General features: G+C 43.2%; 1 protein-coding gene across 3 annotated transcripts in view; it reads right to left on the minus strand.

The window, feature by feature from the left end:
• Window positions 1-12329: 12329 nt before the first annotated feature.
• Plekhb2 (pleckstrin homology domain containing B2) overlaps window positions 12330-15040 on the minus strand; it is a 35187-nt gene continuing 32476 nt past the window's right edge. For all 3 annotated transcript variants that reach the window (XM_042685185.1, XM_042685184.1, XM_042685186.1), the window contains one exon: window positions 12330-14963. In XM_042685185.1, the coding sequence (XP_042541119.1) occupies window positions 14827-14963 (137 nt within the window). In that variant the 3' untranslated portion in view covers window positions 12330-14826. The remainder of the gene's footprint in view (window positions 14964-15040) is intronic.

Consider the following 15040-nt stretch of genomic DNA (forward strand, 5'->3'; position numbering starts at 1 on the left):
CTGTAGACTCCAGGTAGCCTTAGACTTTGAAGGTGTCCCAGACATATTCAGGACTTCTCCCTATGTGGCAAACCCAGCAAGATTGCTTGGCACCATGGGGGGAGAGGGGGTGTCGGCGTCTGGACAAGGTGTCTCAGTAGGACAAGAATGGCATTCTATAAGATTGGATGGCTTTAGGTAAGCTGGGTGGATCTTCAAAGAACAGAGTCACAGGTGCCATCCTGAGACCAGAGGGAGCAAGAACTCCAGGTATATCTGCCTTCATGGGAACCACCACAAAACAATGGAGGTAAAGAAAGGTCTGTATCACATGAGCTGTTGTAGGAACTTCACCGTAGTCATGTGACGCTAACCGCTCAGCTCCTTTCTCTGCAGACATGTGGATCAGCAGTGAGTGAACCTGAGCAGAGACCACTTGGGGCAGTAGCCTGAGATCAAACCCTGGGCTGCATCTCTCACCATGAGCCTCAGCCAGGGGCCCTATGCCTGAGCTTTAGCTATGAAGATTCGCAGGATTCAATCATCAAATGCATGAAGAGGCCCTTGCACACAAGATTCCAACACTCTGGCCATCTGCAAGCCCCCACTGTAGGCTCTGCATGGTCCAGAAGCTTCTCAAGATACCCCAGGTATGTTCAGGGCCTCTCGCTATGTGGCCAACCCAACAAGATTGCTGGGCACCATGGGGGTTGGGGGGGACAGTGTCTGGACAGGGTGTCTCCATAGGACAGGAATGGTGTCCCATCAACATTATGTGGCATATACATAATCTTAAACAAATATCCAGCCTACAGTGCCTTGGTTTCCTCAATGTAGCACATAGTGCAATAAGCAGGGTTTTTCAACACCAGTCATGGGGCTCACTCCAGGCTGCCTGGATGGCAAACTAGTAGCTGGCAGCCAACCCTGTAGATCTGACTGTCCACAGCACATGCTTCCCAGCTCAGATCGTCCTAAGTGAGAAAGACCAAGCCTCATCTATTCTACACTCAAACACCAGAGAAAATGCTGTCTCGTACAAACCTCCTGATTTGCCAGCACACTGGAGCACTCTGATATCCCAGTCATTCCCCAGCTCCTGGCCCCTGTTTGTAATTCAGCACCCTAGACCATGCTGCTTTGGTGAGCTGGGGACAGGTGCACTTGAAAAATGCATGCTCCTGTACGCTGATAAAACTGATTGAATATTTTAGTTAATCTTGCCTTTTCCTCATCCACAACTCATGTGGCTTTTTTGTAAGTCTTCTTTGAAGCTTAAGTGAGCATAAGTGTAAATATCCATTAACATCTCAGTTTCCCTATAAATGATTTCATTTCCCTGAGGCACTGCTGGGTTCCCTCATGAGCTCCTCCAGCCAGTGCATGTGCTTCTGCTCTTTAATTGCACGGCCAACAAGGGTGCCCACAGTGCTATAATGCTCAGAGCAGCAGCCAGTCACCAAAATTGAGACACCTTACTGAAGGAAGCAGAAGTCTTTATTCAAACTCTATCCCTCTCTTGATGGTTCATCTTGGATTCAGTTCTCTGTCATAAACAGAATGACCTGCTGAGTGCTGATGGCTCACACCTGCAATCCTCAATATTCAGGCAGCTGAGATCTGAGGATTGCATTTCAAATCTAGCTTGAGCAGAAAATACCATGAGATGCTTACCTCCAATTAACCAGTAAAAAGCTAGAAGTGGAAATGTGGCAGCAAGAACCCAAGGCCCTGAGTTCAAGCTATAGTTCTGGCAAGCAAACACACACACACACACACACACACACACACACACACACACACACACACACACACACACACACCAAAAAAGAAGGAAAAAAAATCTAGTGAGTTCACTACCAGATCTTACATGAAATGATAGAGGTTGAGTGCAATGGAACAAACCTATAATAATAGCTACTTGGGAGGTGGAGGTTGGAGTATTGAAGTTTAAGGCCAGCCCAGAAAAAAATAAATTTGCAAAACACCACTTGAAACAAGGTCTGGGAGCAGTTTCTGTCCCAGAAAACACAGTAGCTGAGGGTAGTGCACCTGCTGGGCATCCCCAGTGACACAAGGAAGCACAAGGAGGACTGCCACCCAGGCCAGTGAGATCCCACCTGAACAATCATCAATGAAGGGACTGGAGGAATGGCTCATCGGGTCAAGCCTTTGCCTTGCACATGTGAAGCCCAGTAATGGAGTAGGAAAGCAGTGAGCTACAGTGAGACTTTTCAGGATGAACACATGAGGCTCACTTGAAACACTAAGTAATTATCAAATCCATAACATAGGAACCATGGAACTTTACTAGAAGGCAAGCCTAGTGAAAAATAATAATAACTACAATAAATATGAACTATGAAAAAGTATAAACTGTGACATTAGGAATTCAAAATGGAAAGTAGTTAGAAGATAGTGATTATTGCGATTAAAATAAAGTTGTTATCAGCTTTAGATGGACTATTACATAACCGTAACAGGCCTTTTTAGCCGCATGGTAATCTCAAAGCAAAATTCTATAAAAGATGCACTAAAAATTAAAAGCAACGTATCAAAACATACCACTAGAGAAAATCAGAATCACTTAGCTGCAAAAGAAGACAGCAAGAGATAAAGGAAGGAAGGAAGGAAAGAAAGGAGAGAGGGAGGGAGGGAGGGAAGAAGTAGCTCTAACTGGAAAATAATTAACAACATAGCTCTTACCTTCCCTCAAAACTTTGAATATGATGGATTAAATTAAAGGTTGACATTGGCCAAGATGAAATGGCTAGATTAAAAAAAAAAAAAACAAGGTGCAACTATAAGCTGACTCTGAAAGACTTCTTCAACCAGTAAAGACATACACTGAAAGAGAGGGATTAATAATGTGTGAAGATGGATAGAGCATGCAAATGGAAGACAAGAAAGCATATAAAACACACTTTAGGCCAAGTGCCAATGGTTCACACCTATAAACCTAGCTACTCAGGAGGCTAAGATTTGTGTATGGTTCAAAGACAGCCCAGGCAGGAAAATCCACTAGAATTTTATTTCCTTAACCACACAAAAGCCAGAAATGGAGTGTGACTTGAGTAGTAGAGTACCAACCTTGAGCAAAAAAAAAAAAAAAAAAGAAGCTAAGCAAGAGCACTAAGCCCCAGGACCCAGAGGTGGGGAAAAAAAAAACCTGTAGGTACAGACTATAAAAAGAGACAAATATGGTCGTTTTATGGCAAAGGGATTGATTTGGCAAGATGGGATTACAATTATAAATAAATGTGTATGGAGATACATGGGACTACCTAAATATATAAAGCCTATATTAACCAACTACAGGGAAAGACCGGTGGCAATATAATAAGGACAACAACTCACTTCAAGTCACCCACATCGATCATCTGGACAGAAAAATCAACAAATGAACACCAGACTTAAACTTCACTCTTGACCAAGCAGACATTTATAGAATATTCTATCCAATAGGATGGAATATGCATTCATCCCAGTTGCATACATTTCATTTTCCAGGATAAAGGCAACTGAGTCCATAAAAGAGATTTTAACAAATTTAAGCCGGTTGAAATCACATCAGGTATACCATGCCCATGATGGTATAGAACTAAAAAATATAGTAATAGAAAGAACTGTGGAAACTTGACTCATATGTGAGCATTGAACATGTCTCTGAATAAACAACAGGTAAATTAATAAAAGAGAAATGTTAGCTTTTCTTCAGATGAAATAGAAACGTAATATATCAAAACTCATAGGATGTGGCAAAAGCAGTCTTAAGAGAGGTCTACAAGAATAGATCTGAGGATCACGGTTCAAAGCCAGACCAGGCAGGAAAATCCATGAAACTCTTATCTCCAATAAACCACCAGAAAACCGGAAGTGGTGCTGTAGCTCAAGTGGCAGAGCGCTAGCCTTGAGCTGAAGAGCTGAGGGACAGTGCTCAGGCCCAGAGTTCAAGCCCCACAAACGACAAAAAAGAAAAAAAAAAGAATAAATGCTCACATTAAAAAAAAAGATCTCAAAAACCTAATGTTGTAGATGGATGAGTGGATGGATGCATGCATGGATGCCTGGATGCATTCATGCTTAAGTGGGTGGGTGGACTGATGAGTAAGTGGGTGAGTGGATGGACAAATGGGATGAATGGGTAGATAGATAGATGGATGGATGATACTTGCATGGATGAGTGAGTGGGTGAATGGGTGAGTGGGTAAATGGACAGGTGGCTGAGTGGGCAGATAAGTGGATAGATGAGTGTCTGGGTAGGTGAGTGGGTAGATGTAGATGGATGGATGCCCTCAGACACTGAACACAAAAGTCCTCCCTTTTCTTCCAGTCATAACTTCTGTCTCCATGCAGAAGAACATGAATTAGAGCTTCAGTTCATGTCCTTCTCCCCTGGAAGCTCATGGGTGACATGCCTACAGGGCCCAGCCCGGCCGGAAGGCAGAGGGTTAGTTTTGCATCCATGTGTTGCACAGGTGAGGGTTGTCATTAGAAGCAGACAGATGACAGGATGTTCTTGCTTGTGCTCTCCCTGCTGTGGACCTGGAGTCCCAATGGGAGAACTCATCTTGAGACAGAACAGTTCTGCATGGTGCTGGTGCATATAGAATGGAGAAGGATGCCCAAAAGCCCAGGCTTGCCCACCATGCCACTGCCCAGCTCAGCTCAGCTCCCAAGCCCTATCCCAGACCCACAGAAGACCCTCTAGAGCAGGGTCTCCAACCCCCCTGGAAGTTTGAGTCATAGTCAGATCAGTAATTTTAAGGAAACTGATAGGACCCTAAGTGTAGCTGTTCTGTCTGCAGTCAATCAACAGTAGGCATTGGTGGCCTCCAGGCAGGGAAAACAGAGAAACTTCATGGGGAATTATGTACACCCTGCACTAGACACTCTTTGAGAAGTCTCATGTTGTTAACCTTTACCTGTCAACACATGGGGTCATCCCTTCATAAAATGGTGACTAGAACTCATCTGTGCCGTCTGGGGTCTATCTCAACACCAGGGTGCTGAAAGGGCAGGGCAGGGAGGCCAAATGAAAATGGATGCGTAAAGGAAAAGTCCTGAGAACAGACAGGCTATGGAAATAGAACAAGGGCCTGGGGCAAGGGGCTAGAAAAGCACAATGGGATACAACAAGAGAGATGGAAAGAGATGAGAAGGGAGAAAGAAGAGCTGCAAGAATGGGCAAAAAATGTAGCATGTTGGGCCGGGTGCTGGTGGCTCACGCCTGTAATCCTAGCTACTCAGGAGGCTGAGATCTGAGGATCACGGTTCAAAGCCAACCCGGGAAGGAAAGTCCATGAAACTCTTATCTCCAATAAACCACTAGAAAACCAGAAGTGGCGCTGTAGCTCAAGCGGTAGAGCGCTCGCCTTGAGCTGAAGAGCTGAGGGACAGCGCCCAGGCCCAGAGTTCAAGCCCCACAACCGACCAAAAAAAAAAATGTAGCATGTCCCCAGCACTTTACAATATCTGATAAGATACTGTGCACCTGCCCTGGTCTTTAGCAAGACATTGCCAGATACATTACCTTGAGCAGCCAGGAAATAACAGGATGAGTATCCATCTGAGAAGGCTTAGGGAGGCTTCTAAGAGCCCCTTCTCTCCAGATCTCATCCATATGGTACCCCTTGTCACCCAGAAACATTGGCAACAGACTGGCTTTCAAGGACAAGGAGCAGTGCACAGCTCAGACCAGTGGCAGGAATAAAGGGAGGTGTCTCTGTGACTCTGAAATCATCAGACACAAGTCTAGAAATACAGTTCAGTCCAGAGAGATACAGCCCTGGGCCAAGAAAGCCTGGAAGGGCCTTGGCAGCAGGGAACTCTGTGGATATGCTGCCACCTAGTGCCAGCCCTCAGAACTGCAGCTACCTGTGGGGTATGAGGGAATGCAGGGAGGGAGGGGAAGGGAAAGAAAGGTCTCTTTGAACTCACCCTAAAACTTCTGAGAGATGATCTGGATTCGGGAGATGTAGGCAATAGAGAGCCTATCTTTTTTATTAGCTCCTGGGAACCGCTGGGCTGAGGTCAGTTAAACCCAGGAAAGCTATGGCCAGGCAGAAAGTGCACTCCTCTACCTGGAAAGCACTTAGGGCAGGAGACACAATGCTGGTCCTCTTCCTGTGTTCAGAGAAGTGATAGAGATTTAAACCCAAACCCCCCACTTCAGTCAGTGATATTTGCTAGAGTGATTGGATAGATCCCCTGTGTGAGAGTGAGTTTATAAGGCCAAGGTTGCGTGGCCTCTCTGTGTCCTTGTGAACATACAAGTTGCTCACTGGTCTCTTCCAGATAAAGGAGAGAGCCAGCAGGGTATGTAAGGCTGTCCGGAGCACCCCAGGCTTACAGTCCCGTAAGATGACTATTGAGGAAGGCTGTCCTGAGGGCCCATCATTGCCTTCTCTGTTGGGTACGGGGGGGGGAAGGGGTACCATACTCCCACCTGCCAGGCAGATATGCCGCAAGTGTCAGGCAAGTCCAGAGCCACTGGCCTGCCTCCCTGTGCTGACCAGGAAACTCCAGAGCAGCAGGAGGTCCTCCTTTGAGTCCAGCTGGCTCCAGGAGGTCCCAAGGCCAGCCAGCCATCTAGGCCAAGACTGGCCAAGAGATGGCACAGAGTGCCTATCAGCATTGCAAAGGTGCTGGATCTGGTTCTAAGCATTTCACATCAGTACTAACTCAGTCAGTCCACACAGCAGTCCTTCAAGGCACTCATCTGCCTGGGTCAAAGAAGATTACAGATGTGAGACACCAACGCCTGGCTAAAATATTTACTTAGTATCCTTAAGTAATTGTACAAAGAGTCCTCAATTCAACATGTCAGTTTGTGAGTACAATGCATCTTGATCAATGTCACCCCCCTCCATTGTTCTCCTATCTTTCCCAACTCCACCCATCCCTCAAATTACCTGGTTCCACTTTCACATGTGTACATTGACTATTATGACTGCATACATCAACTATGATGACTGCATTTGACCACCCTTCCTCTCTCCATTTATCTGCCCCATTCCCTTGACAATCTCTCCCTGCAGACATGCTCCAGCTTCCTGGTGCTCTTTTTGTTAAACTGTATGTTTGTTATTCAAAGGAGTTACATTATTGGAATCCTCACTTGCATATACCATACTTTAATTAATACATGTGCATATCACCCTGTATGTGTGCATACATTTATAATTTAGATCTAACTTACACATGTGAGAGAAAACATGCATCTTTTGTCTCTCTGAGCCTGACTTACTTCACTATTTTCCAGATCTTTCCATTTGAAGGGAGTTTTTCAGTAAAGAGCAAAAGCAAAGGCTGATGTGAAAACCAAAAAAATAGGTCTTGGTAGTAAAAAACCTCAAGTTCATAGTTTACATTTCTGTGGAGGGAGAGGGAATAATTCTCCCCATGGCATGTCTTGGGTGGTATACAGGGTCTTTTGTTTGCCAATTCTCCATCACCACAGCTCAGGTGTGGGCTTCCCTGGCCATGAGAACCAGCTAAACTTTGAAGGCTATGGACACTCAAGTGGTATTTTCTTTTTCTTTTTATTGTAAAGGTAATATACAGAGGAGTTACAGTTACGTAAGTCAAGTAATAAATACATTTCTTTCTGAACACTGTCACCCCTTCCCTCATTTTTTTCCCTTCCACATTCCTCCCCCAAGTTGTATAGTTCATTTCCAACATAGTGTCTAGTGAGTATCACTGCTGAATTAGTTTACTCTTTGTCCTATAAATAACAACAAAGTTTAGGAAAAAGCAGCAAGAAAAAGCCAAGGCTTGTTGAGTTTGCACCACACAATAAGCCTGTGTATGGCCTTCACACTCACTGCTATCAGTCCATCCTTGACCAACACTGCAAGGGAGAGTATCACCACACTACAGAGAAGGGTAAGCCCTCATCCACAGGAGGCTGTGTGGGATCCAGACCATCAGCTGGCCAAGACCTAATCCAAAATCTTGTAGGCTCTCATAACCTGCCTCACTTCTGCTGTGCCCTGTCCAGGCACAGGGCCAGGCACCTGGAAGTAATGTATCCTGCTGGCTTTGCTCCCTTCTGGTGCCTGTGACCTGAGCCTTGGGGTAGCAGGCTGTCATTCAAACCCCTGGCTCGCACTCTAGTGGAGAGACACTGAAGAACACCCTACACTTCCTAGAATACCTGCCTAAACATTCCATGCTCTCCCTCCCAGGCTATGGCTGAAGCCAGCCGCTTGCTTTCAGGCAGGCAAGAGCTATCTCTGTAGCAGGTAAGGCAATGCCATCACGCTCAGAAACAGATGAGGATTTTTAACACCACAGGAAGGAGCAATGGGAATAGTCAGACACAAAAATGCAATGGCTCAGTAAATACTCTGGCTGAAACGAATGAAGCTTGTGTATTACAGAGCAAATGACTAAAAGGACCTTCCCCGTGGGAAAAGGTGAATGCCTTTTTCTAGGTCAAACTAGCTGACTAAGGAAAACCGTGTTTTAACAGCCCAACTATGTTTGCTCATGCCACGAACATGTGCAAGCTTACAAAGACATACATGGTATACATACACATACATACACATACACACCTTTAAGCGCTCGCATTTCCACTTCCTGCTTTCTCCCAGAGTTGCTCATTCCTGGCAAAGATGTGTAGGCTGCACAGGCAGGTAGACTCTGTGAGCTACACCACACAGCTCCCAGGCTGAGCTGCCCCTACCCCTGCCCTTTCTTTAAAAGTTACCCATTCTTTAAAACTACCATTGACAATCATTTCTCAGAAGATGGATAAATAGAAGTGTAATTGTTCTGATACTGTGCCTATAACCAAATTTTAATGAAGCATCATTATAAAACTATAATTCTACTTTTGCAGAAAAAAATCTAAAGATCATGTATATAGCTTTATTTAATATTTCTTATTAAGGTATACTGAATTTTAATGTACATTATCTCTGACTTAAAATTATGTCTGCCTTAGCATTTAAAATGTCCATTCATTCTGTGATGTTATAATAATTACCAAAAATGTATTTAGCATGAATAGTGTCTATAGATGTGATCATAATACATACTAGAATTTATCTATCTATCTACTATCTACTGAACTTGAACCACATCTCCACTTCCAGCTTTTTGCCAGTTATTTGGATATAAGATTCTCGGTAGACTTTACTTCTGAGACTGGCTTTGAACTGTAGTCCTGAGTAGCTGAGATTTATAGGTGTGAGCCACCAGCACCTGGCTTCTGGAATTTATTTTTAAATTATTAACTACAGTAGGTACATTTAGCATCAATCATTCTCCAAATAGTAATGTTTAACCAATAATCCATTAGCCTGCTTTGAAAAGTTAAATTTAAACTTAATCAAACCTTCCTGTGACTTATTTATACTCTACTGTTGGTAATTTTCATTTCTAAAGATGGAGTATCAGTTCATAATGCTAATTATTTAGGACTTTTCTGTAGATCATCTAATCAGGGGACCTGAGAACCAGTCATTCACATGTAATTGGTACCACCAGTTTTGCTGATCAGTAAATACCATGCAAATGCAGGTCACTCTTAACCTGACTTCCATAGAGTTGAGGATGACAACTGGGGTCCATCCTGTCAGTCATTCACAGGGGTCTGTTGTGTTTGTCAGCAGCAGAGGCCAGGGTGGCTTCCTGGAACACTTGGAAAACAGCCCTGGAGCCAGAGCTGAGCTGACACTGGGAGGGGCTGTGTCCTTACATCTCTTTCCTCCAGCAGGCTACAGAGGCCTCAGAAAACTCCAAGACAACTCATAGAACCTCAGTTTTGACAGAACCCCCTCCTTAAAAATCCACATACAGGGAAGTGGTGCTGTGGCTGAAGTGGTAGAGTGCTAGCCTTGAGCTGAAGAGCTGAGGGACAGCACCCAGGCCCAGAGTTCAAGCCCCATGACTGACAAAAAAAAAAAAAAGAAAGAAAGAAAGCCACATACATTGCAGCCGGGCACCGGTGGCTCAAGCCTGTAATCCTAGCTACTCAGGAGGCTGAGATTTGAGGATCACGGTTCAAAGCCAGCCCAGGCAGGAAAGTCTACGAGACTCTTATCTCCAATAAACCACTAGAAAACCAGAAATGGCACTGTGGCTCAAGTGGTAGAGCGCTCACCTTGAGCTGAAGAGCTGAGGGATAGAGCCCAAGCCCTTAATTCAAGCCCCATGGCAGACAAAAAGAAAAAAGAAGAAATCCACATACATTGCAACTTTTATTAGCAAATGCCAAGTGTACAAAAGGATTTTGCTCTGATACTTCCATACATGTATAGAGCATACTTTGATCATGTAAGACTCAAAATACTGCTTTGAAAGTAGCGCCAATTCAGCACAGGGCTCCAGGAATTTCCTCTCCTCACTGGTTATCTCTCCATCCAGTAACAAGCCACAGGGCACGCACATAACTCAGGAAGGCCAACCAAAGAGCAATACTGGATTGTTCATTATATCCAAAATGACATAATTTCTTTCTCTGTAATCATACGTTTCTGTAAGAGTATATTTGGTTCACTGTAATATTTAATAAATGACTATTCTTTATACATAGAACTAATACATATTAAGTATCTTATGAATTTTTCTGTATACTTTTTTTCACCATAAAAAATCTGTAAGGCCAGGTGCCGTTGGCTCACGTCTGCAATCCTAGCTACTCAGGAGGCTGAGCTGTGAGGGCCGTGGTTCAAAGCCAACCCAGGCAGGAAAGTCTGTGAGACTATTATCTCCAATTAACTCTGCACTGTGGCTCAAGTGGTAGAGTATTAGCCTTAAGCTAAAGAGCTCAGGGACAGTGCCCAGGCCCAGAGTTCAATCTCCATGACCAACAAAAATAAATAAATGATAAAAAATTTGTAATGTATTGCTTCCAGATAATCTCTCTGGCATATATATGTCCTTATGGACACATCCTGGAATTCAGTAGCCTACAAAGTTGGTAGGTGTATAAACAAAGCATTTGTAGAGAACTGACTTTTATGTATGTGAAATCTCATTTAACTTTAAGGTGCATTTATTGGAACAAAGCCATTCTAGCCATTCTCTATTATATAAAAATCACCTTGCATACAAGTTTTTAGTTGCAGTGATGTTCTAAAATTTCTGGAACATAGTACAATAAAGCTTAGCTATGACTGAAAAAGTATAATTTGTTTTTCTCTGTTGTGAAAGTAAATTCCATAGCATTTAGTAGGTTCTGAATAAAAGGCAGTCTTAATTGATCATGACAGCAGATTCCTGATTACTACAAAGTATTTGTTTTTAGTCAGGGTCTCATTTAGCTAGTCCAGGCTGCCCACGAACTAGTGCTCCTCCTGTCTTACCCTCCTGAGGGCTCAGCTTATAGGAATGTACCACCATGGCCACTTTTGAGAGGGGGGAGGGTGAGAAGAGGAGGGAGAAAGAAAGAGGGAGAGAGGGAGAGGGAGAGGGAGAGAAAGAGGGACATGTGTATAAATGTTTATATAATTATGGCATATGTATATGTGTAGTTATATATGTGTACACAATATATTGTTATAGTAGATATTGGCATCTTCAGATTTGAACCCAGGGCCTCATACTTTCCTAGAAAAGCACTCTACCACTTACGTCACAACTGTCACTCAGCTTTTTACTGGCTATTTTGGAGGCAAGAGTCCCTCAGATATTTCTGCCCGAACAGCTTTGAATCGTGATCTTCTGACCTCAGCCCACTCAATACCTAAGATTATAGGCATGAGACACTGTTATCAGGCATCATGTATATATGTGTATATACAAAATATATATACTTTTTTAAAACTTTTTTGTTCAGGTACTGGAATTTGAACTCAAGACTTGAGTGCTTCCCCTAACTTTTTCACTCAACACTAGTTCTATACTATCAGAGCCACAGCTCCACTTCCAGTTTTTGCTAGTTAATTAGAAATAAGAGTTTCAAGGACTTTTCTTCCCCAGGTTAGCTTCAGACTTTGATCATCAAATCTCAGCCTCCTGAAGAGCTAGGATTACAGTTGTGAGCCAAATAATCCAAAAAACAAAAAGAGAAGTACCGGGTGCTGGTGGTTCATGGTTGTAATCCTAACTATTCAGGAGGCTGAGAGCTGAGGATCATAATTTGAAGCTAGGCTAGGAAGGAAAGCCCATGAGACTCTTATCTCCAATTAACCACCAAAAAAGCTGCAAGTAGCTCTGTAGCTCAAGTAGTAGAGTGATAGCTTTGAGCAAAAATGCTGAAGGACAGTGCCCAGGCCCCTGTGTTCAAGCCCCGAAACTAGTGTACAGGTGTGCACACATGTGTGCATGTGCGCGTGCACGCACACACACACACACACATACACACACAATCAAGTCACAAAAAAGCATACTTCAAGATTAATGATCATTTAATATTTGAATATTTTCACTTAGAAACATACAATTTTGCACATACAGGGAAACAGGCTGTGCAGAGAACAGAATACTAGAGACATGGAATCACTCACACGCAAAAAAGAAAATCAAGTATGGAGAAAAAAATGGAGCTGTATTCTATGCCTCTGTCTACATACACTGGGGTGTGATTCACAGACTCAAAGCTGACAGAGAAAATTAATCTGATCATTCTCTGTCTGAACAGCAGAACTTCTTGTGATCCAGACAGCTACCTAGGTTCATGATGGCCTAAAATAGAAAAGCTCTGTCTGGCATTCTTCACAAATGATTCTGAGACACTAACCACCAGTTCTCCCTCTTTTCTTTTATATCCCAAGTCCAGAAGAGAACAGAACCAAAAGGACAATCAGGTCAACAATAGTTAATAACACCAGCCAACTTCTTTCAGGCCTGAATGGTTGTTTAGGTATACAAACAATTCTTTCCAACCCATGCATTTTGTGATGCAATGTGGCCCTGTGGACAAAGCTGTGAAAGGGGGCACCTACAGGAGTTGGGGCTCAGGGAATCATACACTTGAACCACTTCATACTCATCATGCATTTCATACCAGAATCAAGTCACCAGAGACAGGGAACTTCCAGGCTCAACTAGATAGCTACCTAATGTGGCTGACACCTCCCAGGACAGAGGTTAATGAGACAGACATTCACTTCAAAGAATTTCAGGGGCCACAATTCCATTCTCTGGGTCCAAGAATTCAAAGTTAATACTAAAATATACAGTGAAACTGGATTTTAATATTTTGTAAGTATAGCCACAGCTTTAATAATTATTACAAAGCAAAAGCCATTCTTCAGACACAGAACATACAACAACATTATGCTGGTTAAAGTAACACTTTCTCACACATCAGAGATGATAGAGCAGTCAGTACACTTCCCTTCAGCTGCCAAGGGCATTGCATGTAACAACTTCTCTAGGAATGGGTACTGCTACGTTTCCTTGGTAGCTGGCTTCACAGGGCAAGCTAGTCAAAGATGAACATAGCAAGAGATGGGGTCAGCTAGCAAGAGATGGGGTCAGCTAAGCCACACAGTAAGAGAGCAGGGCAATGTAACAGGTGTGCATTTCTGGAGTGTACTGTGGGAAAAATAGAACCAAACAGAGGGCATGGTAGAGGTTACTGTACTAACCTGCCACGGTGAAAACGTACTAACACAGGCAGGACAGAAAACATAAAGTACAAGCTTTGAAACACAGAATAACAAATATAAATATTTGAAATACATTATTCCATAATAGTGGGAAATATAAGAATCTGTTAGAAAGGCAGGGCCATGGATTTTCCATGCTTCACATGTTTAGGGGGGCACAAAACTGAGTATGTGGGCCAAGAACAAAAACAAAACTGGAATACTGGCCAAGCTGATGGCCCTAAGCCAGTACCTCAACTCTATATCCAACTTATCATCCATAACTCAAATCTCCCTCAGTCACAGCCCATCCCAGTGCTCACAACACCCTCCAGACTTACAAGACAACCCTTCAGTGGGGTGGAAGTGAGCATTCTCACACAGCTTGGTCTCTGAATGGCCAGAAACAGAACACTAACTGGGCTCTTCCTCCCAGCTTTCTCTCATTCTCTTTATAGTACTTTATCAACAAATAGAAAAATAGGCTCCATGTAGGCTTAGCTGGCAGTAAATATACTCAAAGCAGACATCAAAAATATATTTGAATAATGCAAATCTACCTTCATGTACTTCTTACTGCTCTGACTGTTTTGGTTTTACCTTTAAAAGGTAAAGCCAAAACTTATGAGACTCAAGCCTATTACCAATTTGGAACACTTTCCAAATACCACTAATGAAAAACTAACAAGCAGAAATAATACAATCAAAAGTTCTCTCAGGTTAGGCAAATTTCTGAAGCATCATTTTTAAAAGGGGTGTCACCCTGAGCAGTCAGCTTTGCTGGGGGCCCAAAGACCCACCGGTGGTTCCACATTACCACCTTAGGAAAGTCACTTGACAGCATGCCAGCCCTTAACTCCTAAGAAAACAAGCAGCCAGTTCTGCTCTGAGGTCTTGGAAGTTTATCATTAGACCAAAATAAGTTGTAGTTTTTTCCTGCCACTATCACTTACTCAGTCATCACTAGGTCCTTGGCATAATATGAAAATAAGTTATCCCTTTAAACTCTGTGAAAAGAAAGTGCTTGTCAAGACATGTATATTTAAATAAGGTATTCCAAGAGCTCCATAAGGAAGAACTGGGATGAGCCGGCACCCTTAAAATGAAGTGTGATTAGCTAAACAGCTACAACCCCCTTCTCAGTGGTTCTTATGAGGATTAGTTACAATGATCAGATCACTACTTCCAAAGGAACTATTAAAACATTAAAAACATTTGTCATAAACAGAAATGCCCTGCAAATCATATTATTGCACACAAGGTTCTCAGAAGCTATGCACATTATTTCTTGAAGACTCTAGAAGACCCAGAACAGAGACCCCAACGCCATGCCTGTTGCTGCTCCAGCCAGCATGCCTAGTGCCAGGTCACTGTCATTGTCTCGATACCGCTCTCGAATGATGACTTGGTTGGCAGGCTGCTGTCCATAAAGACCTAAAATAAAGAAGAAAAAAACAGAGCTTTGAAGAGCAGCTTGTGAACTCCAAAATTCACTGGAAAAGACTCTCTCC

The sequence above is a fragment of the Dipodomys spectabilis genome, unplaced genomic scaffold, assembly GCF_019054845.1.
Source record: "Dipodomys spectabilis isolate Male_0828 unplaced genomic scaffold, ASM1905484v1 ptg000094l, whole genome shotgun sequence".
Classification (NCBI taxonomy): domain Eukaryota; kingdom Metazoa; phylum Chordata; class Mammalia; order Rodentia; family Heteromyidae; genus Dipodomys; species Dipodomys spectabilis.